At 46.3% G+C, this 27,774-nt stretch overlaps 1 protein-coding gene across 1 annotated transcript in view; it reads left to right on the top strand.

Annotated features, from left to right (window-relative positions):
- LOC144753959 (uncharacterized) overlaps positions 1-25,161 on the top strand; it is a 35,630-nt gene extending 10,469 nt beyond the window's left edge. Inside the window, exon 2 of the mRNA XM_078641480.1 lies at positions 22,567-25,161. Coding sequence (XP_078497606.1) covers positions 23,063-24,547 — 1,485 coding nt within the window. The 5' untranslated portion in view covers positions 22,567-23,062 and the 3' untranslated portion in view covers positions 24,548-25,161. The remainder of the gene's footprint in view (positions 1-22,566) is intronic.
- Positions 25,162-27,774: the final 2,613 nt, after the last annotated feature.

The raw sequence follows: 27,774 nt of genomic DNA, 5'->3' as shown, positions 1-27,774 counted from the left end.
AAGATTACTACACCAATAGGGCCTATTCCTACCCCCAAGCAAATAGACCGTGGGGTCGATTTAATCGCCGCCAAAATCTGGTTGGCTTCTCAGACACCTCTGCGGATTCTTCAGAAGGCTCTGACCCAGGCGAAGGACCAAGTGCCCCGAATAAAAGAGGCGGTGGACAGCCTAATTTTTTAGGCAGAGGCCAGCCCAACACCCCCCAACGGGGCAAAGTAAAACGCACACAACGATGGCAAAACCCACCAGGCGAGAGGAGGACACGGAACAATTTTTACCAGTGGTAATAAATACCACATCAGAGGTAATTCCTATCTTTAACCTCTCAAACCATACTCTGATGGATGCCGAGCTTGAGTTACTCAAAAAGGGTTTATCATTTGTACCCACCAGTGTTCCAAACTTTATGGAACTCCATACCGAGCTCCTAAGATTTTTTCGAACTATTCGATTGAAGGCCTTTTTCCAATTACATCCCAGTATTTTGCCTGTGGCCAACACTCCCTTCCGCCCACCATCCACATTTTCCCCTTCAGCAGGAATGATCCCCCCTGAGGTCATCACTTTCGAGAAGCTCGTACTAGCGGATCTTGATAACCTTGAGAAAACCAAGGTATTTATCCCTTATAACATATCCATTGACGAAAAGAAGGCCATTGCAACACTTAAAGTCAATAAAAATCTTGTCATAAAGAGCGCAGACAAGGGTGGTGGAATAGTCCTCCAAGAGGTAGACAATTATAAACTCGAAATCTTGCGACAACTAACCAACACTGACCATTATCAGAAATTACCAGGTAACCCCACTAAACAAATTCAAGACATCATTAGCAAAATCACATCAAAAGCACAACTTGATGGATTCCTCAGTAAAAAGGAATTCCATTTCCTCAATACTAAGTCACCACGTATTCCGGTAATATACACCTTACCGAAGATACACAAGGACACACAGAATCCGCCTGGCCGACCTATTGTGTCAGCGTGCGGATCGGTCCTAGAGCCTCTTGGAGCATACGTAGACTTTTTTATCAAAGAATTCGTGCCATCTACTAAATGCTATGTGCGCGACAGTATGCAAATGATTAATTTAGTGGAGAATCTTGATTATGATCCCCAGCATGAGACACTGTGTACAATGGATGTTGAATCATTGTACACGAATATCCCGCAGGTCACAGCATTACTGACTATTCAGAAGGTTCTTGACACACGACCTCGCCCTCATAGAGTACCGACTCTGTTCATCTTACAGTTGCTCGAACTCTGCCTCACGAGGAATTTTTTCCTCTTTGATGACACTTATTACCAACAGATCAAGGGGACCAGTATGGGGGCTATTTTTGCTCCGAACCTGGCCATACTGTTTATGGACCAATTAGAGACCGGTTCCATTCTGTCAGACTCCAACCCTTTCCACTCCGGGATACGCGAGTGGAGGCGTTATATAGACGATATTTTCATGATCTGGTGCCTACCAGTAGAAACCCTTACTCAGTTCCTCCACTGGCTAAACAATAATAGTTGCGGCCTAACGTTTACCCTGACGTGGGACAAAGAATCGATACCTTTCCTTGACCTCACCGTATACCACACTGAAGGCAAGCTGCTCACAAGGCTTTTTAGAAAACCGACCGAGAGAAACACCCTCCTAAGCTATGAGAGTAATCATCCGAGAGCACTGAGGGATGCTCTACCCTACTCACAATTTCTAAGAATCAGAAGAAATTGCTCATGCAGGAAGGACTATTTCAGGGAAGCCGCAACCCTCTCAAATAAACTGAAAGACAGGGGCTACCCTAAAAGAATCATTAAACAATCCCTAAAGCGTGCTTGGTATTGCCCAAGAGAGGTACTATTATGCCCTAAGGATAAAATTCAGAAAGAAATCATTGTGTGTGTAACAACCTTCTCCCCAATTTCCAACAAAATTAGGAAGTCAGTCCTGAAACATTGGCCAACGCTAAATGTGGGGACCTTAAATATTGATAGACCACTTTTTGCCTTCAAAAAGAGCAAGAACTTAAGGGACCACCTTGTAAGAGCGGCATTACCATCCCAAGCCCAAAATCCAACTATTGATTTGTTGTGGGGACTGCCCCCAATTACAGGACATGTTAAATGTGGTGGATGTACCGTTTGTGAGTTCACGGTGGAGGGTAAAGATTTCACGCACAAAGGAATCACGTATGAGAGACGATCATTGTCAAATTGCAACACGCAGAACGTGATTTATTCGATTCAATGCCCGTGTCCAAAAATGTATGTTGGTCAGACGACACAGAAGGTGAAGACCCGCATCTGCCAGCATCGGAGTAGAATCCGGTGCCACACCATCAATGCACCTCTTGTGGATCACTACAATGAAGCTGGGCACAATGAGAACGACATCAAATGGACTGTTTTAAAAGTCGTCAAACCCCCACCGAGAGGCGGCAGCCTTACACAGATGCTCAATAGAGATGAGTTGAGGATTATGATTCAATTCAACACCATTCGCGACGGTCTAAATCGCGCAGAGGACTGGACTACTTTGTTATGAGCGGTGTAATTTGAGACATTGACGTTTCATAATCACGATGGACTAGTGATTATGCACTGAAAACTGTAAATGAGAAAATGAGTCGGTCCCCAAAAGGCCACTGAATCTTTATACATGTAAATATAATTTATGTACCAAATGTAAATATTGTGTGTTTAAGCTTTTAAATCACTCGAGCACTGCGCCGTCTATTATAGCCAGTTGTGCACAAACACATGCACGTAACTCACCCTAGTGTATCTACCCCACTCCAAGATGGCGCCCATGTGCGCCTTGTCCTTCTTCCATTTCCACCGGTGCACGCTTATCCAGCGTCCAGCCCGGTTGGCCTCAGTGACTGCGATCTGGCAGAGCACCTCGGGACCCCATACACCACGGAGGCGTAGCCCCGCACTGGTAAGCGCAATGAGCAATTATAGATATGTTGCCCGAAATTCCCGCATGAACCTCTGACTGAAATCGGGTCCTTATTTCCCATTCCAGACCCGTTTTGATCAACATCGGACCACTCCGGCCGTTGTCTAACGCAAGGTAAGCTTGTGTGTCCCAACTTCTCCCGGAACGCCGGGTTCTAGACGCTCACCTCCGCAATGTAAACCGCCCTTGCATTGATATTTATTTATCCAACAGATATTACTGCTCCCTGAAAATGAGGTGCACTTAGCGGAACCGCCCTTATTCAACAGGTAATGGCATCCGGTTATGACTATTTGATCCCTTAAGGAGCCGCTAGCGCTTATACACAATTTTGTAATTCCCCTTCCTCCCCTATTTAGGCGGCTACCAAAACGAGGTTCTTGCAACCCAATATTTTACCCGAATAAACCACCCGACCCACAGGGGTAAGTGGTCACTTTGAGAGGTGTTAGAATGTGCATGATGTTGAAAAAAGCGGTAATGAATGAACCTAAATGCAGAATGAATGCGGTAGATGCGTGGAAGCGACGCTTTATTGAATCCATTGAATTTATTGAATTCATTACTAATGAAGTTATTACTACAGCTTTTTTGAAAAGGTAACTTCTGGATAAAATAACTGGCTGATTATCAGTACTCAGAGTAACATGTTTCCATTCACATACACATGTCACCCGCTGCACCCCGTGTATGATTCAAGGCTATAGACACAGACTAGTAAAAGCACGTGTTCCTAGGCTAATGATTCCACATGCATGGACTTAACGAACACGATAAGTCGGTTCCGAATAAAGTGTAGTGTCGACTTGCTAGTTTACCAATGAAGTGGTTTCATATATATTTCTTCCTTTTTTCTCAACCCTTTCCTCCCCTAATAGGCGGATGTGTGTTTAATTGTTTATACCAGGCAAGCAATTGTATGTACTGTTAGTCCTGATGATGGTCCCGTAACATTGAGCATAAGGGACCGAAACGTCGACTTGTTTTAAGTGTTTTCACAGCCCGACTATTGTGTTTAATTTATGCTGTGTCTAGCACTAAAAATTGGCACAACTTTAAATGTTTACTGAATTACAAGTGGCCAATCATGCTCCTTCTTGCCTAAAAAACTCTATAAGTTTGTTCCCAGAATTGGTACAGGACTGTGCCTCTCTACACCCCAGTAATTGTTTTATTGGAAAATAAATTACCCTGTCCGGCTGGACAGTGGCCAACATAGTTTCCACTGTGGACTATTGTTTATCATTTTTTGAATTTATATACTCTTGGGGACCACTGTTGTTTCTAGAATATCGTCTATATTGACGACATTTTGATCTATTCCACCTCACAAGAAGAACATGTCAAGCATGTATTAGAGGTTTTGGATCGACTGAAGAGGCATGAATTATATGCCAAATTGGAGAAGTGTTTGTTCCATACGACGGAGGTGGAGTTCTTAGGTTATGTTATTGGCCCAAATGGTTTACGCATGGACAAGAAGAATATACAAGCAATCATTCAGTGGGATTCCCCTTCTTGTGTGAAAGCCTTGCAGAGTTTCCTTGGCTTTGAAAACTTTTACAGGCGATTCATTAAGGAGTTCTCCAAGATCATACAGCCACTAACTCGCCTACTAAAGAAAGGAGCGGTCTTCTAATGGACTGTCCCTGCAGAACAAGCCTTCCAAGCTCTAAAGACACGATTCATTACAGCACCTATTTTGCGGCATCCAGATGCCTCTCATTACGCCATAGGAGGCATACTATCACAAAGGAATCCTGAAACAGGACAACTTCATCCGGTGGCTTACTTTTCGAGAAAACTGTCAAACTGCGAAGTTAACTACAGTATCACTGATAAGGAATTATTGGCCATCAAAAGGGCGTGTGAGGAATGGCGACATCATCCTATGGGGGCCAGACACACAGTGGAAATTTACACGGATCACAGCAATCTCCTCTTTCTCAAGAGTGCGAAAGCCTTAACACCACGCCAGTTACGGTGGTCTTTGTTTTTCTCGGATTTTGATTTGGTGATTAAATACCGTCCAGGCCCACAAAACGGCAAAGCTGACGCTCTTTCAAGACCAGAATCTGTACTGAAGAACAAATCCTCAGCCATTGAAGACCCTCCTATCATTCTACAAAAGACGTCCTTTTCTCCGCATGTCATGGCGATAACAAGCTCCTCCGATTTCTTGAAGCAAGTAGAGGAAAAAGTTGACTCTTTGGATGCACAAGCCTGGATTGCCAAGGAGCCATTACAGAGAACATTGAAAGACAAATTACTCTTCGGAGATAAGCAGTTGTACATACCTGAAAAAGGGCTACAAAGTCAAACCTTAGCATGGACTCATGATTCTTCCTTAAGTGGACACATGGGCGCTCAAAAGACGTTACAAGCCGTATCTAGATACTTTTGGTGGGAAACGATAAGGAAAGACACAGAAGAGTACGTTTCCAGATGCCCAATTTGTACTCAAGCCAAGGCCCAGCATCAACAAAGTAGTGGATTACTAAGACCCATACCTGTACCCCCTGCTCCGTGGCACACAGTGTCCATGGATTTCATAGTGGAAATGCCTCTCAGTTTCGGTAACAACACCATACTGGTGGTTATAGATCATCTGACCAAGATGGGTCACTTTATAGCATTGACTAAGTTGCCCACGTCAGGGGAATTAGCCACGGTCTTTTTGCAAAACATAGCACGGTTACATGGTATCCCCTCCATTCTTATCACAGATAGAGGAACGCAGTTCGCCTCCAAATTTTGGAAGGCTCTGTGTGAGATCATGAAGATTGACGCGCGTCTGTCAACAAAGTACCATCTGCAGACAGATGGAAAAACAGAGAGGCTCAATCAGACACTAAAGCAGTATCTAAGATGTTTCACCCTCCAGCAGGGCGAGGAATGGAGAACGCTCTTGTGGACGGCTGAGTTCGCCTACAATAACGCTACTCATTCATCTTTGGGATGTTCGCCCTTCTTTGTCTTAACGGGTATCATCCCAATTTCCTACCATTTGTGCAACCAGGGCTTTCCACACATCCCACCATTCAGGAACACCATGCTCACCTCACATCTGTTTTACAAGAAGCCAAAGTGAATTTGGAGGCAGCCAGAACCCGCAATAAAATACAAGCAGACAGAAAGAGAACCAGCATACACTGTGGGAGATAAGGTGTGGTTGAGTACCAAACACTTGAAATTTAAGGGGAACACTCGTTTGCAGCCTAAATTTGTTGGTCCCTATCCTATTGTGGCTGTGGTCAATCCAGTGGCCATGAAGGTGAAACTCCCCTCCTCTTGGCGCATACACCCTGTGTTCCACGTGTCTCTACTGAAACCGTATGTGCAGGGTACCAGAGCTTCTGTGAGACCTCAGCCTGTGCAGATAGAAGGGGATGTTGAGTATGAGGTACGGGCTATCCTTGATTCCAAGAGGGTAAGGGGTGCCTTGCATTACCTGATTGACTGGAAAGGGTATGGGCCTGAGGAGCGCTCTTGGGAACCACGCGCTAACCTACACTGTCTAGGGCTTTTAAGGCACTTCCACACCTTGTTCCCCCTCTAAGCCTGGTGGACCGCCGAGATGTCGGTCATTGAGGGGGCTCTGTCACGATTTAAGCCCCTTAGAAACCATAGACTACATATCCCAGAATGCCTTATGTGTAGTCTGTCTTCTAATCATGTCCCTCTAATTCCTTTCTCTTGCTATAACTGTGCCTCCCGGAAAGCCTTCTGTGCTTGTCACCTGTGTTTGATGCCTTTCCTGATCTCCTGGAAGCTGACTTGCCGGTACTTCCAACCTGGGTGGATTCCTTGGAAGCTTCTCTCGTGCTGTTGTGGATGAGCGGATGCTCATTCGGATTGCTGTTTTTAGACTTTGGGGTGAGACGAGTTCTACGAACGCGCTGTGCGTTGCTGTGACCTTTCACCTGCCTTCCGCGGTGAGCCGCGCTGGAGAAGACGCGCTGAGAGCGAGTGAGACGTTCTCTGCGGCGCTTATTTTCGAGTGCTGGGAAATGATTCCATTAACTTTTCTTTAACTACGGAATAGACTATTCGGAGACGTTAGTGAAGGAACTAACGTGAAGAACTTTTGTTTGGCTCTAATTCATTCAATTTTTGTACATTTCGCTTTCTTTTTGGGCCATTCGTACTCAATGGAGTTGATGACACCATAGAGCTGTTGAGTGCTCGGATCGTGTTTTATGGAGTACTGTCAATCGGGGAGGAGTCGTATTTCCCTGTTATTTTGATTCTCTTGCACACCCTACGCTAGAGTCTGAAGAGACGTCGTGCTTAAGCTAAGTAGCTTCCTATGCTATCGACTTTATTTTCTACGGAAGGCTAAGGCTTTAGCATCAAGAACTGTTGATTATCCGAACTTCTTATTCTTTCACCTTTGCTTTATTTTTTATTTTTTTGTGCCTTGTTTACTCGGATGCTTGTGGCAGTTAACATAAGTGAGTGGGTCTCTATACACTGATAATTATTACGGATGCTTATAGGGGTTGGGGGTGTATTCATGTATGTTCCTTGTGTCTCCATGCAGGAAACAGAATGCAGACCTAACGTGTAACAACTACCTTGTTACCACATGCTTTAGATGGTTTCTCGCTGCCAGTCCTTTATATTTTATTTCTCCATTTTCTCCCTTCCCCGGGTGAGGTTCTCTCTGTGGAGTGTATACTTATATGACTCACATGTGGTACCACTCAGGGAAGAGAGAAACTAGCAACATCATCACTTCTGCTGTGCCTGCTTCATAAGGTTAGTCAACCTGCCTTATTTGTGACAGTAACTGGGTCTGAACTAGGATGACAAAGTGAGCAAAAGAACAATGATGGATTCAACCCCGATCTGTGACTGGGACAGAGTGTCTGAAAAGTTTCAGCGCTCCGTCCTTCTTCTTATTTTGTTTGCACTGTGAGGGTGTCACCAGTTGAGTTCTTGAGTGCATCTTTTTAACAAACTCTCATTGAAATGTTTCCAGATGTAGTCTGGTTACTTTTTACTAAAATATATAGGTAAAAATGATGACTTACGTATTTTCTGTCACAGGCTTAGATTTTTTAACACTATATATACACATGCCACTATTTTCCACTGCGTCAACTAGGATTCAGTGTTGTGATTTTCTGGTAGGACCACTGAAATTATGCAATTCTACGTCATTTTCTGCATAGTTAGGGATTTTGCTGCATTTGTCACTTAATCTGTCATCTGCTGCATAATCTGTGAATGTTAACAAACAAAATATGTTTCTAGCTCAAACGGATTAAAAGGTATTAAAAATGTAGTGACATGTTGCCACGCAGTGGATGGCCCTTCGCAAAAGGTGATTAGGCAAATTTCAGTTGCTCCTTGGTGTATTTCGGGGGTACACTGGTAATAATAAAGTAAAATCTTTGCCCAGGCAGTATTCACATATGTACAAATGGAAATAGTGAAATACTATCATATAATGTCCCACATTAGGTCGTATTATTTGCATTTTCTTAAAACATAATTTATTCAACCCTGACGCATTACTTTGGCCCTTTCCTGCTGCATACACCTATTGGAGTTGGTGCTGCTTTCTGGCCACAAACAGACATTTGCTTTGATTGCATTAGGCAACTGAGGTTTTGTAGTAAAATTGTTTAGTTTAACTCGCGTTTATTTTCCATTTGACGTGTGCCCTTATTTTTGTATGCAGTTACCAGAAGGTTAGAAAAATAAACCTGTTACAGAATGTTTTGCCCTTTTTTGCCACATCCTTGACCCTGCCACACCAATCACTGCCCTTTCCCCAACATCCTGCCTCAGGGGATCCAGGATCACTGTTTATACTCTCTGGCAAAGCCCTTCAGCTGCTGTATGCAAATCAAAATTGCCTGGAAACGCGTCAAAGGCAAGTGAATAAATTCGCTCCTCCAGGCCTTCCTTATTTGCAAATACTTCAAGAGCCATTTGTGCCCCCCTGGGAATGCAGCCACAGACACCCACAATGTGAAGAACTCTGCTCTAAGCGGACAGTATAAACAGCTCTGGGGGCGTTTCTTTCAGCTAACGAGCAATTTGTATATTCTCATTTTGCTGCGCAGGAGAGGCGGCCTGTGTGTATTTCCATTCTTAAGGCACTGCACGTTTTTGAGACCGAGGCTTTACCGTTTAGTTAGGGTCTTATTCGGGGGTCCTTCTTTATCATTCCGTGAGCAGTAGGCAACTGCCCATTGAAATGATTTGGGGATTATTCACAGGATTTCATGGGCACAATGAGGGAGGAGTCTTCCTATGCATTTCAAGGGGACATTGAATGGTTTCCCTTACGGATATCTAGTTACTCTTCATTCTATAGGAATCTCTGTGTTCATGTTTTTTTTGTATTTTTTTTATTTGTCTGTCCTCATTTTGCCCAATATCTTGATGGTTTATACTCCTAGTCTCTAGTGTGACCAACTGGCATAGGTGCAAATTCAGGACAGTGAGTGCAAAAATTCAGGACAAAAGTTCAAAATTCAGGACAAAATTTCGGGACAAAAAGGTACGTTTTACAGACACATCAGAGGTGGTTGCGCAATAGTATATAAGTAAGTAAATAAACAACCACCTAAGTACAAGTCAAAATAAGTTTATATTAGGTTGAGATAATAGTGCACTTCATGGTTTTTCAGTATAGCCGCAGCTTGCTACCTTAGACGATTCAAAATTCGCATCTCACTCCAGCAGGTACATTAGTCACCAGACAATGGTGAACCGCACCTGAATATAAGTGAGGCCGCTTTTAGTGTTGATTGAAAACTACTGGATATACAAGGAACTGTGCAGTGCCAGCCCCCAGCAACAAAACCGCCCCCCCACCTTTCCAGGCTCCCAGGGAAACACCTGATGCCCGGTACGGCCAGTCCGGCCTTGCTACCACCCTCCAATGGTGTCCCTCATTTTCACTTAGACCGTCTCTCGTGTGTATTTAATTTCTTTTATAGTGTTACTCATCCCAAGTATGTAGGGCAGGGTGTCTGAGTGCGTTACATCACACTCACATTATATAGAGACAATGACTTATATTAACGTGACGACAGTCAGCCTCGCGTCAAGATCCCTAAGCCAGAACGAAGAAAAATTCAGTGTGATAGAAAATGAGATGCTGGTGGCGGCGTCATCCCTATCCGGAAAAACCCCAAACTTCCCACTGATAATCTCCCGAACCTCCGCCCCATCTCCCTCCTCCCTTATCTGAGCAAAGTCATTGAAAGGACCGGCTACCTGGACTCCACTCAATCAGGCTTCCGTCCAAAATACAGTACTGAGACGGCCCTAGTGGCCGTCACGGACCATTAGACTTTCCGTAGACCAGAGCCAACCTACCCTTTTAGTGCTTTCGATCCACCCCCCACGTACTCAACAAGGGGGAACCACAAGGCTCCTGCCTAAGTCCTTCCATTTTTTTTTTTTTAAAGTAATTTTTATTGTAAACACACTTTACACAGGCCAATAGTTACGCACATTCAGTATCAATCACGGTGCCACAGTCTGGTATGTCAACATCACGTGTACACAGCCTGCAGGCCCACATCCCGGGGGCCGGGCGGCAGCAATGGTTCCGCGCCCGCATGCCTGGTGTTTCTTCTGCAGGAGTATTGTCTCGGATTTGTGTGTGTGCCTACTTTTCCTTCCTCAACTAAGGAAACCCTGAACTCCCCCCCCAACTCCCCTCCAGTTCAAAGATTCTAACCCCCCCCCTGTCCCCCCCCCCCCAACCCACCATCAGCACAGGAGCTTCTTGAGGTGTACCTCTAACCTTGGACTTCAGGCTTTCCCTCTGCCTAAGTCCTTCCATGTTTAACATTTATATAGCCCCCCTGGCAACCCTCTTGAGAAGAAACGGGTTTGTACCGATATCTTACGCGGACGATACCCAGCTCACCTTTGCCTTCAATAAGTCCTCCCAAACCACCTTTTCCTCAGGCATGGTGGCAATTTCACGCTGGATGAAAAGCAACTTCCTCCAACTGAATGCCGGGAAGTCTGAGATCCTGCTCTTTGGAGACGCTCCCCTCCTCTGGCCACCATCATGGTGGCCCACAGAACTAGGCAAACCCCCCATACCGGCTACTACAGTCAAAAACCTTGGTGTCTACTTTGAACAGTCCCTTAACATGAAGAAACACGTCACGCACACAATCGGATCCTGCTTCCACACACTTGGCCTACTAAGGGAAGCTTTTCCCTACATCCCGACACCATTAGAAAGACCCTAACCCAAGCCCTGGTATTAAGCAAACTGGACTATTGCAACGCCCTCCTGATTGCAGCCAATGAGTCCTCCTTAAACCGTCTGCTGATGATCCAGAACACAGCTGCTCGCACGGTACTGAACGCCCCCCCACCCAGGTCCGCCTCTGCCCCCCTCCTTCACCAATGACACTGGCTGCCCATACGTAAACGTGTGAAATTTAAGATCTGCTGTCTCACACACAAAGCTATCTGGAGCAATGGCCCACCGTATCTAGGAGAGAGTCTCCACCTCCACTGCCCGCCCCGGACGCTGCGTTCCAGCTCACAATCCCTCCTCACAATCCCTAAAATAAAGTCCTTCTCTTATCAGGCCCCCCACATTTGGAATCAACTCCTCCTCGTACCGAGACAGTGTCAAGATCACCTACATTTTAAGAGACTCTTGAAGACTACCCTGTTCTAAGCCTCCCCCTCACTGCTGATGATGCGCCACCCAGCGTTGATTAAAGCGCTATATAAATAATTAAATCATAAATCAAATCAATCAAGTTCACAAAGGAGATACCTTGATTATTGAATTAGAATAAAAGGGAACCTTAGGCCTCACAATCTCCATATCCCTTTTCTCTTATCTGATTGCATTAGTAGTGCTTAGAATTAAGCTTGGATGAGGTAGCAAAGGCTATAAAAGAAATACATGACAAGGACCCCCAACAATAAGCGCAATTTACCGAGGTGTACAGCAGAGAACACCCAACCTTCACCACTAGACAAGGGGCAGTGCTAACGTTTTAGCCATCTCACGATGGGGCTTGGCCTTAAATCCTTCCTTCACCAAGATATGCTGGTTGTGAAATCTTTATATATAGTCTTGGCAGGTTCTAAAGCACAGTAGCATATCTCTTGGTGAGAGTAGCCCCTGATTCTAACCATTGCAACCCCTCCCAACCCAGTTGTTTAATGGAAACTATGGAACCAGAGAGAATTTCTTTTATTGTTGTATAAAGCTCTCCCTCCTTGTGTGACAAATTGTGTGCTCGTGGCTGTTTTTTTTTTGTTGATAATCCAGTTTATTAAATCTTAGATCAAACCACACATTCACATTGGCATCAAAATCGAGCATAATATCACAATGTACATCCACACGTGAAACAACAGAGACTTGCAAATCAATTTGCAGGGTAAAATCATACACAAGGTTATCCTGAAGCACAAGACAGGACCCCACCCCTCAAGACACCAGGTTGAACGATTTGCCCAATATCTTTCTGAAGAGTTCGGGGCAGCCCCGGGCTTCAAAGAGGGGCTCCTCGTGAGTCCCACACCAGTCCACCCCCCACCCCGTCTCAAGCTCCGCACAGTTGGGTGTTTGGCCTGGGACCATAGTGCTGCTATATCTCGCTTCGCCACTGCTGTCCCAAGGAAATGCTTGTCTGCCCGAGAGCCACCCAGGCCATCAAATATGCCTAAAATCAGGCGCAATGTGTCATGGGGACTGGTCCACCCCAGGGTCTGTCAGAATTCCACACCCGCCCAGAATGGAGCAAGGACAGGGCACTGCCAGACCATATGATAGAAGTCCGCGCGGGCATGGCTGCAACGCGTGCAGGCCGGGGAGGGGCGCAGCTGTGCTTTGTATAAGCGCGCTGGGGTGAGGTAAGCCCTGTGTAAGTAATAGAGTTGGAATAAACTCAGCTTGGATGAGGTCGTCAGGGTCTTGGGGGCCATGAGGACGTCCTTCCAATCTGCCTCCTCCAAGGGTCCCAACCAACTCTCCCAACGGACTCGCAGAGCGTCTAAGGTTGCGGGGCTATTGTTCACATGGGAACTATAAATCCGAAAAACCCCACCGCTACCCAGATTCCCCATCATCACCTGGGCCTCAAGGGGACTAAACTCGGGAAGGGAGCTGGTGGACAAAAGTTGCACCCCCAGGGCATGCCTAAGCTGCAGATATTTGTAGAATTGGGAAGAGTGGAGGGAATAGCACTGCTGCAGGTCCGCAAAGGTTCTGATATGGTCCCCCACCCAGACGACCCCAAGAAGCGAGATCCTTATGTGGTCCCACCAATGGAAGTCCCGGAGGGATGAGGTCTCCTGCAGCCAAGTTGCCACACCACAGGGGGTCTGCCTGGTAAGTTTCCGATCCCACCTTGTGAGACGCTAAGCAGTGCTCCAAGCCAGGAGGACTGACCGAGTGATGGGGGGAGGTCCCTTGGTATGAAGGTTCCATACAAGTGGCCCTGAAGCCGCGGGAAGTCCAACGCCTGGAGTTCTACCTGGTACGCCGGGTCGGACCACCCGCCGTGAACCAGTCATTTTCCACAATAAGTTTTGTGGCTCGATAATATAGATGGAGGTTGGTTACTCCCATACCCCCGTCATAAGGAGTTATGCAGCAATGTGCCAGGGACATCCGTGATCTCCTGCCCCCCCTAAAAACCAGGTGAAAAAACCTCCAAACTCACAAAACCAGCTCGCAGGGAGGTTAAAGGAAATATTTATTATTTATTTTATTTATTTAATCAGCTTGTAAAGCGCACTGTCTCCTTACAGGCATCCTGGCGCTGGTGGCTACACGAGAGGCAAGAGAGAAGTTAAAGCGAGCACAGGAGACTATGGCTTAGGAAAGAGCCAGGTCTTCACAGATTTCCTAAAAGGGAGAAGTTCCCTAATTTGCCTAACCTCCCAAGGGAGGCTGTTCCACAGCTTAGCGGCCGCCACCCCAAAAGATCTGCCCCCTGAGCTAACTTTTCTGAATCTAGGTACTCTCACCAATCTAGCCGATGAGGAGCGAAGCAGTCTAGAGGTAGAATACCAAGCAAAATTTAGATTGCATTATTGGGGGTCTAAGCCCATCAAGGGCTTTAAAGACCAGGCAGAGAGACTTGAATTGTACTCTCTGCCTGAGAAGAAGCCAATGAAGTTCAGCCAGTGCTGCTGACACGGACGATCTTCTGGGCAATCCTAAGACTAGCCTAGCTGCAGCAGATTGAATTCTTTGAAGCCTATCCAACAGAAAGCCAGGAGAGTCAAGTAAAAGGGCATTACAATAATCGAGCCGATTCAATATTGTACATCTGGCTACAAGAGCCCGTGCGTGAGAGGGAAGTAAAGGCATAATCTTCAACAGAGACCTAATTATTGCAAAACAGCAGGTTGTAGTCTTTGTGACTTGAGCTTCGATAGAAAGTCTACTGTCCAACATAATACCCAAATTGCGGACAGTTTCAACTGGTTGAACTTTGACCGATGTTTCAGGGGGCCAAAAGTCATCAGGAAAAGGAGGGGGGGAATCTTCCCCCCTGCACAGAAAAGCACCTCGGTTTTAGCCGCATTAAATTGAAGGGAGTTGTTCTGCAGCCAGCGGGCCGTATCCCGTAAACACTCATGAAACAACTCCACCGGTGTTGAATCCTCGCCTTCAAAGGAGAGGATTAACTGAGTGTCGTCCGCATAGTTTATGGTATTAATCCCGAAGGATTTAATAACCGTAATCAAGGATTTAAGATAAATATTGAATAGCATAGGGCTAATTGCTGAACCCTGCGGAACCCCGTGCGACACAGGAAAGAACGCAGACTGAAAAGGCGGAAGAGACACCGCTTGCGGTCTATCCTGCAAGAATGATCGAAACCAGCGCAGGGCACAGCCTCTCACCCCATCCTCATACAGTCTTCTCAGAAGAATCACGTGGTTAACCGTATCAAAGGCGGTGGACAGGTCAAGCAGAATCAATGCAACTGCCTGTCCCCTGTTCGCACGCCTTTGCAGCTCATCCATAGCAGTCACCAAGGCCGTCTCGGTCCCGTGGGCAGGTCGAAATCCGAATTGCACTTCCTCCAGCAGCTGATGCTGCTCCAGATGTTTAGAGAGAGAGGCGCTAACCAGGAGTTCCACAATTTCAGCCGGAAAAGGTAATAAGGAGATCGGCCTGTAGTTTTTGGAGCACTCAGGATCCAGAGATGGTTTTTTTAACAATGGGGATACCAAGGCCTGCTTCCAGTGAGAGGGAACTGTACCACTGGCCAATGATTGGTTGCAAATCAGGCGAAGAGTAGGAAAGAGTTGCTTCTCATACTCTTTCCAGATTTTATGTGGGACCGGGTCCAAGGGCAAGCCAGAGGAGATACCCTGTGAGGAAAATGATTATTTATCGTACAGTTATGTCCCATCATACACCCTCTTCCGTCATGTCCCCGAGCCCATCACGCCAAAACACGAGAACACGAGCACGAACCGACCACGCGCTGATCATGCGCCTCATGTAGTCACACACGCGCTCTCCTTCCCCAAAAAGTCAAACGCTTATCCTTATGGTCAAAGCGATTCCGAGAACCAACTGCCTCACTCAAACCGTACATTACTGTGGTTAAGCCGATGCCGAGAACAAGATCCCCCCCCCATCTGTAACCATTTCCCTATAATCTGGCCAATTCCGAGAAATGGGCCCCACTCTGTTAAACCATGATAAAAAATTCCAAGAAGAAGAGCCCCCGAATGCTGAAACACGACAAACAGACATCCTGTCACGACCACCTCTCCCCTATCTAAGGAACCAGCCTAGTGTTATTTCTCCACACCTTCGCCTCTCTTGTGCTTCCTCATTCTAAATCATGACGCAGCCTTATCTCCTCTACCATGTCTTCACTCTTTCATGACGCTGCCTCCTTTTATGGTCATGACTTCTGTTTTATTGCAACATATGATCCGGGCCTACATGACTTCTGTCTTATGTTAACGTATGATCCGGGCATTCATTGAAGGGAAGCTCCTTCCTCTTTTCCTGCTATAAATACTGTGTGTTCAGATAATAAAGTTAGAGATTCTTCCGATCCTCCTCAGGTGACGGAGCTCTCCCTTAACTCGAGTTACTGAATAAAGACCCTGAATTCGAACCACCACGGACTCTGCTCTTCATACTTTGAACTTATTGATATTGCCTAGAAATTCTGATCAAGGTAAATTACTAAAATATTTACCACAGCAAATTGGCGCCCGAACAGGTACTTCCCTTTCTCCCCACACGCCGGTGATGCGGACCTAGACCGGTCTCTTCAAGACATCGACGGACTTCTACGTGCACACTGCAGGGTGTTCCTGCATGAACTCCTTCGTGTCGAAGAGGGGCCGAGCCACGGCCTAGCCATCCATACGAGGCGGTGAGGACGACAGCGGAAGTTCCGACCCAGAGCCCGAAACCTGTGAAGATTGCCGAGTCCGAGGTCGTCTGAAACCCGACCAGTCCCCGTCCACGAGCGCTGCGTAATCAAGTGTCCAGATCTTCAAGGTCTTCAAGTTCTCTGCACCTCGGTGAGTACTGCTGGGGGTGTATAAAGACGGGTTCTGAATTTTCAGAGCACGGTAAAGACGGGTTCCGAATTATTCGGAGCACGGTAAAGACGGGTTCTGAGTTATTCAGAGCACGGTAAAGACGGGTTCTAGGTTTCTAGAAAACGGTATGTTTGTATTCTGATACTCAGAATATATCGAGTCTTTTCAAAGTGTAAAGTTTTATCTGTATCTGATACAATGCCTTTGTTCTCTAAGCTGTGTAAACTGGGTACCCGAAGGGGTTACTGGAACAGTCTGTACCAGTCCCCCCGAAGGATACTCCTGGTTATTTTATGTACACAAAGTATGGGATTGGTGCCATCTTGTATTTGGATCTTTGGGAAGGTTATACTAAAGATTTAGACATCGCGTTCAGATGGCCAAAGAGTGGCACATGGGATTTGAATTGTATCATGGCGGTTGAGAAAAGATGTTGGGAAAAGAAAGCGAGACCCTCGATGTTAGAGAGTGTTGATATATGGCGAAAAGAAGCACATCGAAGGGAACAGAAAGAGCAAGGGAAAGTTGAGAAAGCAAAAAGAATGTCGGAAGAAAGTAAGATGAAAAAGTTACAGGATCAGGATGATGATATTTGTTCTGAACAAAAGAAAAGGGAGGTCTCAGCCTCAGTAACGGGTATATATCCTGTCATCTCACCAAAAACAGGGTCCGAGATTAACTCGGATTCTAGTACCCCTACGGCACCTCTACGCCCTAAGGTTCCTTCTGTACCCGACAATTTTATTACTACTTACTTGATGGAGCCTCCTCCTGCTTATACGAATCAGGTAACAGCCAGACGAGTAGTTACTCAGACGGAATCCATCCCTGACACTTCGGGTGGTGTTCTACCTCTGTTAGAATGTGATTATGATCCAACCCCAGGGGAAGGTTCACAAGCAGATATTTCCCTTCGCTTACGAGAAGCTCTAGAAGGTATACGAGAGGTACCGAATATCACAAATTGCCTAAACAAAATGTATGAAGCGCTTCGAACAGGAGAAAATTTAGAAACACTACAGGAGGCTATAAAAAATAGACCCATAGCACATAGAAAATGCCTCTCACGATTCATGATCACTTGTTTTATTAGAATGATAGCTAGTGCAGGAAAAAGAGTTCCTGATGATTTACTACAACTAGACCAAGCAGTAGTCGCAGGAAATTACAATAAAATAAAATAAATAGATCTTTTTATTCCACTCTTCATAAGCAAGGTTTCCGATTCCCATCGAAAAGATGCCCCTACCCAGGGAACTGTGAATGAGAGTACGAGCGAGGATAGAGACGAAGGAACTGCTTTTCAGGGTGCAGTACGTTCCCGTATCCCTCGTTCTCAGAATAACGGACAATTCAAACTCAGAACTAAGAAATTGTCAGCCCCCACAGATAGGTTGTTCCAACGAACGCAAGAAGCTCTAGATGATTGGATGGACGACGAGCCACCACTCACCACACAAGAAAAGGAACTCGCGAGATCAAGCACCCATTGGGTATCTCAATACTCCATATATGGCTCTGATATAGTTGCTCAAATGTTTTTATCGATCCCTCTAGCCTCTCAAAGGCTAGCTAGCATCTATATGGTTCAACACCTCATTACAATGTACGAAGATACTGGTTGCCCATCAAAAAGATTACATCCTCTCTTACGAGACTGTTTAGAAGGGAGGTGGGTGGCTAGGGGACAAGAATTCCTTAATATCTTCCTTGAACTACGACAGCAATATATCCAATGTTTTACAGACAGTTATGATACAAATCCCCATCCCTATGACCAAGGACAGTTCCCCCTCCGAGAAGTACACCCCGTTGCAGATTCCGATGGAAAGTTGCAACAAACATTCGTGTACACTCCTTTGACAAAACTAGAAATACTCGAGATGAAGAAAATGGTCCCTTCCCACGAAAAAGACCCTTCGGGTTTCCATAGGGAACTCAAGGACATTCTTCAAATGGGTTCCTTTACTTATAAAGACCTCAATATTCTCCTTAAAGTCCTGTTACCTCAAGGAACGTACGACAAGCTAAAAGGAAAAGATTGGGAGATTGAAGGGAAAAAGGTAACATGGGCAGACCTAGAAAAAGAAGATGCCACTCGTAATCCCGGACAAGGTTTGGGACCTCTAGTTCAGGAACTCCCTCGCTGTCTCCCTAAAATACTGTCCCAGTTGCTGACCACTAAGAAAGAAGATTGGGATGCTATCTCTGCATGTAAACAGAAACCAGATGAGGATATAGGGGACTATTATTCCAGGTTAGAGAAATGCTTCCTCATCAACAGCGGCCTCTCCTCCGGTGGAGATGCCTATAGTCGATTATTTGTTTCCAAACTCGTAGAAAATGCCTTGCCCACAATCAAAAATAGAGTACTGAAGGTAGAAAGTACTTGGCAAGCAAGCTCCCCCTCACAAGCACTTCAGATGCTCCAATATCACCAAAATAGAATTAGGGACGAACAAGAACAAGAAAAGAAGAGAACAAAAGATACTAAAATGAAGGTATTAGTAGCACAAACTAATACGATCCAACAGACCCCTAAACAACCCCAAGTATCACAAGAAAAAGCTACTTGTAATTACTGTAAAAAGCCAGGACATTTCGTGCGTGACTGTCCAGTATTACAACATAATATTGCCACTGGGAAGACACAACCTCGTAACTATCCCCCTCGTCCTTCTGCTCCTCCAACTGATGCTAAACTTACCACCCAACTCTATCAGTACCCAGTGTCATCCTATCCTGAATTCCCCACGATCTCATGAAACAGCTGGGAGGAACACGATAATCGTCCACTAATACCGGTCCCGGTTGACTAAGAGGGTCCCTATGTACATGCTAAACTCCTAGGTAAGGAAGCAAAATTTCTGATCGACACCGGGGCTAGTAGGACGACAGTGCAGCACAACGAAGTTCCCAAGGTACCCCTCTCTAGCTCAAATAGTATTTCCTTGGGTTTTTCTGGTACACCTGTCATCAACAAAGTTTCTGAACCAATTTCTCTTAAAGTTGGTCCTCTTACAACTTCCACCGATTTAGTACTTACAAAGTCCTGTCCCGAAAATCTCCTTGGCATCCAGACACTAAAAGAACTAGGTGCTATAATATGTTGTTCCCCAGAAGGAGTCCGACTATTCCTCCGAGATTTTAAAGGTCATTTCACCACACGAGAACTAGATGTCAGACTAAGAGACATTCCTGTTACACTATGGGCTACTGATCCAACAGATGTAGGATTCATGGATATTACACCACACTTAGTGACATTGAAAGAAGGCGTTGTCCTACCTCGTATCCGTCAATACAAATTACCTCCAGATGCAGAACAAGCCCTTATTCATATTATCGATGATTTGATAACAAAAGGAGTAGTCAGAGAAGTACCTTCCAACACATGTAACTCGCCAGTCCTGCCAGTCAGGAAGAAAACTGATGATGGTGCGCCACCAGTCTACAGACTCGTGGTTGACTTACGTGAACTCAATAAATGCGTAGTACCACAATACCCTGTGGTCTCGGATATCAGTACTCTGTTAACAGCCATAGATCCTGAGGCTACACATTTCACTGTAATAGACCTGAAGAATGCTTTCTTCAGTGTACCCATCCACCAAGACAGTCAGTACCTATTCGGATTCTCCCTACGAGGTCGTAGCTTCTGTTTCACAATAGCTCCCCAAGGATATACAGAAAGTCCCAGTATCTACAGTCAGGCACTTAAAAGCCAGCTAGATGACATTGTTCTGCCCGCCAACACGACATTGTTACAATATGTCGATGACTTGCTGGTCACCGCACGCTCCGAACCAGAATGTGAACAAGCTTCACGAATTGTCCTAATGTTCCTTGCACAACATGGCCACAAGGTGTCACCCTCGAAATTACAATTGTGTTTACAGCAGGTGGACTACCTAGGACACCTGCTGTCAAAGGAGGGTAGGGCACTCACACCTGAAAGAATTCAACTCATTTTTAACATTCCTGTCCCCAAGACACAGAAAGAAGTCCGTGCCTTTATTGGCCTCACGTCTTACTGTAGACAATGGATTCCCCAGTTTGCATACTTGGCCAAACCTCTGATACAGCTAACAACCACAACCTCTTCCCCACTGCCATGGACACCTGATCATACTTTTGCTTTTGACACCCTCAAACAAGCATTATGCTCTGCACCTGTCCTAGCTACACCCGATTATGCCAAACCTTTTGTCCTCTTTGTCACAGAACGGGAAGGTACAGCCTTGTCAGTACTCACACAAACACAAGCCAACAAACATCGTCCCTGTGCTTATTTTTCTAGTACCCTCGACCCTGTTGCACAAGGTTTGCTTGCCTGTCTGAAATCTGTTGCAGCTACAGCTCTAGCAATACGACAAAGTGACTCCATAGTACTAGGACACTCTCTTGAAGTACAAGTTCCACATGCAGTGGAATTACTCTTGAATAGGACACAGACACAACACTTGACCATAGCTCGCCTTACAGGCTATGAAGTCATTCTGTTCCAACCCCACATCGTCATCAAAAGATGCAATATCCTCAACCCAGCTACGCTACTGCCTGCTATCCCAGTTGATAATCCAATCCATGACTGCCTAGAGGTAGTCGAACTAGTCACAAAACCCCGGTCTGAACTTACAGACTTCCCTCTAAGTACACCAGAACACACACTGTTTGTAGACGGTTCTTGTATGCGCTTCCAATCAGGCGAACTTTAAGCAGCCTATGCTGTCACTACTGAAAATTCAGTCCTTTTAGCCGCCAGAATATCTGTACAATCAGCACAAGCAGCAGAACTAATAGCTCTCAGCCAAGCATGTGAATGGTCCAAAGGAAAACGAGTCAATATCTACACCGATTCGCAATATGCGTTCGGGGTAGTCCATAATTTTGGCATCCTTTGGAGAGAGAGAGGTTTCCTAACCTCTCATGGAACAAAAATCCAACATGGAGATCTTATTCTCCAGTTACTAGAATCAATACACAGACCCACAGAAATAGCCATAATGAAATGTAAAGCACACACCAAGATCACAGATTCTATCACCAGAGGTAATGCTCTAGCAGATGCCACAGCTAAACATGCTGCTCAGACAAAAACACTAAACACCGAAACCACCACCAGAACTATCTGTCCAGTTGTCGACCCCACCAGAGATGTAGTGGACATCCAAAACCAAGCCACAGAGACCGAAAAGAAAAAATGGAAAGAGGAGGGAGGTTCACACACAAATCAAGGTTGGGTTACAAAGGATAAGTCCAAATGGTTTCTCCCTGACCTAATGGTTCCCGTAATGATAGAAACTGCCCATGGTCCCGCCCATCTAGGAGAAAAAGGAATGTTAGACAGTCTGACTTTGATATGGCACAACAAGCATCTGCGTGCAGCAGCCAAACAGAAAGTGCGAACCTGTATGATTTGCTGTCAGTTCAATCCAGGGAAAAGTATCTCAGTTGAACAAGGAGCGTTCCATCCTCCTGATCACCCCTTCGAAGTCCTACAAATGGACTACATACAGATGGAGAGATGTCTGGGATATAAGTATGTCCTCGTAGTAGTCTGTACCTTAACTCGATGGACTGAAGCATACCCCGTCCCAGACTATGGTGCCCAGATGACTGCCAAGCAATTGGTGAGGGAATTCTTCCCTCGCTACGGGTTGCCAAGAGTCATTTACTCTGACAACGGACAACCATTCTCCTCTAAATTGATGGAAGCTGTCTCCTTACTGCTAGGATACACCTGGAAGTTTCACTGTGTTAGGCATCCCCAAGCAGCAGGCCTAGTCGAACGACATAACCAGACATTAAAAACAAAATTAGCAAAAATATGCGCTGACAAACAAATAGATTGGGTTACAGCTCTTCCGGTTGCCCTCTTCTATAAGAGAATGGTGGCACATTCCCGGACGGGTCTGTCCCCCTATGAAATTACATTTGGGAGGCCTCCGAATATCTGGGGCATCCCATATCCTAAAAAGCTAATTGACATTGATGCAAATGTACTGACAGATTACTTGGCTTCTTTGATGTCTGCACTACGTTCTTGCCGTTCACAGGTGGCTGCAGCTTTTCCAGACAAGTCCACGCCCGACGAGCACTCCCTTCGGCCTGGTCAATGGGTGCTCGTCAGAAATTTTGATCGAACCAGCCCTCTGGAGAAAAGGTGGACGTCCCCCAAGCTGGTGCTGCTGACGACGAGGACCGCTATCAAAGTCGAGGGACGGAAAGGCTGGCTACACGTCTCTCATTGCAAACCCTTCTACGGACCAACTCCGGACACTGTTGCTGATCCTGAGACCAGAGACACTGAAAAAACAGACTTTAAAGACACTGAAACGACAGACTTTATTTCACCCCTCCCAGAACTTTTACCCCAAGAAGAGTACAAATCGCGGCTGCGATCCTACCCCAAACAGACTTGAGACATTTGTATCTGAATCCGGCCTCCCAGTGGCTATTTAAGCCCAAGACGGACGCTTGGTGAAGCGGTTGCTGGGAAGAGTCCGGTTACTGGTGCATTTTTTTCCTCTCGAAGATTAAGCAGCCGAAATTATGAAGATAAAGACTCATTGTGCGAAACTGTTACATGACAAAGTTCCCCTTTTCCTTTCTATCATGATTCTTATTTTCTGCATCATGGCTTGTCTAGGTTGGTTCCTTCATCTAGCTTTCCCACCGTCTTCCCCCGCGCCCTTGAACAATACTGCTATGCATTCACACGTAGATCTTCCTCCACATCTCATGAACAGAAGAAAAGAGTTCTTCAATAACACATTCATCTCCACACTCCACCAACATCAATTGGTGATTAACAAAACAAATTGTTGGGTCTGTGGTTTAATGCCACATTCTGTGCACGGAGGAATGCCTTTTATTCCTCTCCCTTTTGGCTATGCTGGATCTACCTATGCACTCTCTATGATATTTTCCGCCTCTGTTAGGAACATTCCTGAGACCCCGATCAAAAACGCTAGTACCTGGAATGAGATAAAAACAAAAACAGTAAGAGCCGTCGCAAGGATGGTAACCTTCACAGCAACATGGGGACGAGCAGACATTAGTGAAAACACCAGTTACTCCCTCTTTAATGACACCACCTCCTTTAGGGAGACATTTTCAGTCCAGAAAAGACAGACAGACCAGGGAGATTGGGCCGTGCCCCACCAGGGCCTATTCTGCGTAAGAGGAAAGGGCAAGGGTCAGAAAATGGGAGATAGTGAATGTAACAAGACCTACACCCTACCTGATCCAAATTTCCCAACGATGGCCACTGCCCCCAACACCTACTTCATCTGTGGATCTCACGCGCGCACTTGGTTACCTCAAGGCTGGTCTGGAAAATGCTACATTGCATTTCTCCTTCCCCCTACCTACACCGCCCCAGCAGATTATCATCTCAGTGACCCCCCGACCGTAATTAATAGACGGCGAAGGGGGGCCATAGACGCTGAAGATACAGCGGGCCAAGAGGCTGGCGATTTCTTTAAAGGAGTCATCCCATTCTGGGGGCCTATGATCAACAGCCGCCACATAAGACAACTGACTCGTGTAGTCCAGGGAGCCATAAACGAAACAGCCGGTGCATTAAGTAACATCACCGCTGAGATGGCTGCCGACAGACTCATGACGTTACAAAACCGTATGGTCCTAGACATCATATTGGCTGACCGTGGTGGTGTATGTGAACTGATCGGGTCCAGCTGCTGTATATTTATCCCAGATAATGCACCCTCGGTGTATGCCGCTATTTCCCGCCTTCATATACTTTCCAGAAAACTAGATGCAGACACTGGTGCCTGGTCCCTGACGGGTTGGCTCTGGAGCCTCCTGTCCTCATGGGGATGGAAGGTGCTTACAGTCCTAGGTCTTGCTCTAGCTATTCTCTTCACCTGCTGCCTCTGTATTCAGTGCGGTCCAGCACTCTGTAGTTTCTGTATCACTACCTGCATTCCCAAAACCCAGACCAGAAAGAAAGAAAGAGAAAGAATCATGTTACAGGAACAAGTAAACGACCTAATGAGTATAGAGGTGGACTAGAAAAAGCAAAGAATTTTAGAAGGGTATATTATGGGACAAGGAGGGAATGAGGAAAATGATTATTTATCGTACAGTTATGTCCCATCATACACCCTCTTCCGTCATGTACCCGAGCCCATCACGCCAAAACACGAGCACACGAGAACACGAGCACGAACCGACCACGCGCTGATCATGCGCCTCATGTAGTCACACACGCGCTCTCCTTCCCAAAAAAGTCAAACGCTTATCCTTATGGTCAAAGCGATTCCGAGAACCAACTGCCTCACTCAAACCGTACATTACTGTGGTTAAGCCGATGCCGAGAACAAGACCCCCCCCATCTGTAACCATTTCCCTATAATCGGGCCAATTCCGAGAAATGGGCCCCACTCTGTTAAACCACGATAACCAATTCCAAGAAGAAGAGCCCCCGAATGCTGAAACACGACAAACAGACATCCTGTCACGACCACCTCTCCCCTATCTAAGGAACCAGCCTAGTGTTATTTCTCCACACCTTCGCCTCTCTTGTGCTTCCTCATTCTAAATCATGACGCAGCCTTATCTCCTCTACCATGTCTTCACTCTTTCATGACGCTGCCTCCTTTTATGGTCATGACTTCTGTTTTATTGCAACATATGATCCGGGCCTACATGACTTCTGTCTTATGTTAACGTATGATCCGGGCATTCATTGAAGGGAAGCTCCTTCCTCTTTTTCTGCTATAAATACTGTGTGTTCAGATAATAAAGTTAGAGATTCTTCCGATCCTCCTCAGGTGACGGAGCTCTCCCTTAACTCGAGTTACTGAATAAAGACCCTGAATTCGAACCACCACGGACTCTGCTCTTCATACTTTGAACTTATTGATATTGCCTAGAAATTCTGATCAAGGTAAATTACTAAAATATTTACCACACCTGTACCAGCGAGCTGAAATCCTCCTCCCTTAGAGGCGGGAACTCCGATAATTGCTCATCAAGTTGCCAGCTAGGGCCCTTATCTATACCCTCCGAGGCCTGATCCCCCAAGGCCATGGAGCTACTTGACTTAGGGAGACCCTCAAGATCTTTGATAATCAGTTCAGTTTGTTCCCTGAAGAACTTAGCCAAGTTCTCACAGAGTTCCTGCGATGGTGGTATCGAGTTCTTAGCACAGTCAGGGCTAGTAAGACCATTCAGTATATTAAAGATGCTCCTAGAGCTATTCACGGCATTGCAAATTGTGAAGCAAAAATAGTCAGCTTTGGCTTTCCGGGTCAAGGTCTTATACTCCAGGATTTTATGCTTCCACAGCAGCCTGTCTGAGTCATTATAGCCCCGACTCCATCTTCTCTCCGCCTGTTTACAGGCTAGTTTCAGATTTTTCAGGGAGTCGTTAAACCACGGGGCAGACGCTCTACCCTTACAACTGTGTTTTTAAGAGGGGCATACAAATCCACAGCCGAGGTGATCTTAAGGCACAGCGAGGCGTAGTTCTCATCCGCTAGGTTTTCCGAGGAGAAGCAATCTCCAACCTTGAACACTAGGTCGGAGGTCCTCTGCCGAGCCAAAGCCTTCCAATCTCTGCGCAAAAATTCCTTAGTGGCGTGCGGCATCCGAGACTGGACCACATTAGTATTTATATAGAATTTAATTAAAAAATGATCTGTCCAATCCATGGGCAGAATATCACTCAACTGAAGCAAATGGGGAACAGAAAAAATTAAATCCAGGCAATGGCCATCCTTATGAGTAGGTTCGGTGACCTGCTGGAAAAGACCAAGGCCTTCACATGAGTGAAGTAAGTTAAAAAACTCAATGTCAAGGGAGCCATTTGGCCACAAGTTAAAATCACCCAGAATTATCAGTTTATTATGAGTGGCTGCCATGTTGGTAAGAGTGGATAGGAGGAGTTGTTGCTGCAAAACACTGAAGGCTCCAGGGGGTCTATAACAGACAACCCCAGTGAAAATGAGCCCGACGCATTTTTAATCGACAGACCAAGTAGCTCCAGTCCGTTAACCTGATCCACATCCAAGGTCCCGATCTGCCAGGAGGCCCTATATATGACCCACACCCCCCCCACCTCTTCCATTTGGTCTAGGGAGGTGGAGAATTTTAAAACCAGGCGGGCACGCACAGCCCGGATCAACCTGGCAGTCAAGGCGAGTCCAAGTATCCGTCAAAAACAGGACATCGAGCTCGTGTAATTCCACCAGCAGCTGAATTTTGACGCTGTGTTTTGGCAGGGATCTAACATTGAGAAGACCACATGAAAGGAGGCCCCCAACAAGAAAGTCACTCACTGGGTAAGCTGACTCAGCAAACCCAAGGGTCCCTTTATTGGCATAGCACTCACCTATATGAACCAGTGCCTCTCTTGAATAAAGACGTGAGGAGCCCATTATCTGACCGGAGTCCTCAGACCGGAAAAAATGGGCAGCATAGCTGGCGCTAGATGCTTCCTTTGCGAGGACGGGCGCAGACGGGCTTGCCTTTGGCGCGCCGCCGGCGCGTCCGCTGCACGGTCGCCCCATCGAGCCCTTTACGGCTTTCTTCAGAATATACAGTAACCGGGGGAAACCATCATTTTTAAAAGGGCACTTCTGCCAAGGGGGTTAAGAGGGAGAGATTGCCATTTCCTAAGGTACGCCCTGGCGATTAGGGGTGTAATGTTCATGCCCATTCGAGATCTGGGAGCAGGGCAACCCAAATTCCCAGGTACTTAAAAGATTGCCGGCGCAAGGGGATGGTTGTCTGCCAATCGAAACAGGCATGGGACGGGTGGAGGGGAACCAGAGTGGACTTTGCTGGGTTGAGCCGAAGGTCCAAGACCCGTTCGAAAGTGGAGAGGACCTCCAAGCAGTGCGGGCCAGAGTTCTTGAGTCCGCCAGGAAAAGGAGGGCTTCGTCGGAATAAAGGGCGACCTTATCGACCCGCAATGGGTCCCATGCCCAGCCTTGGATACAGGGATCTTGGCGTATAAGGGAGGCCAGGGGCTGCATCGCTAGCGCAAATAGGAGCGGCGAGAGCGGACAACCCTGGCGAGTGCCTCTCTGGATGGGAAACGCCTCCGGCAGCACGCCATTGACCAGGACCTTTGCTTTAGGGCAGGAGTACAGAACGTGAATGAGGCACCGGAAAGGCAGGCCAAACCCCATCACCTCTAGCACATCATCCAAATAAGTCCAGTCCACCGTATCAAAGGCTATTTCAAAATCAATGAAAAGAAGGGCTAAATACGGAGTGAGACGGTGGCGATG

This window comes from Lissotriton helveticus, chromosome 5_1, assembly GCF_964261635.1.
Source record: "Lissotriton helveticus chromosome 5_1, aLisHel1.1, whole genome shotgun sequence".
NCBI classification, from domain to species: domain Eukaryota; kingdom Metazoa; phylum Chordata; class Amphibia; order Caudata; family Salamandridae; genus Lissotriton; species Lissotriton helveticus.
Note: the sequence above shows the minus strand (reverse complement) of the source record. Positions and strands in the feature narration are given on the sequence as shown.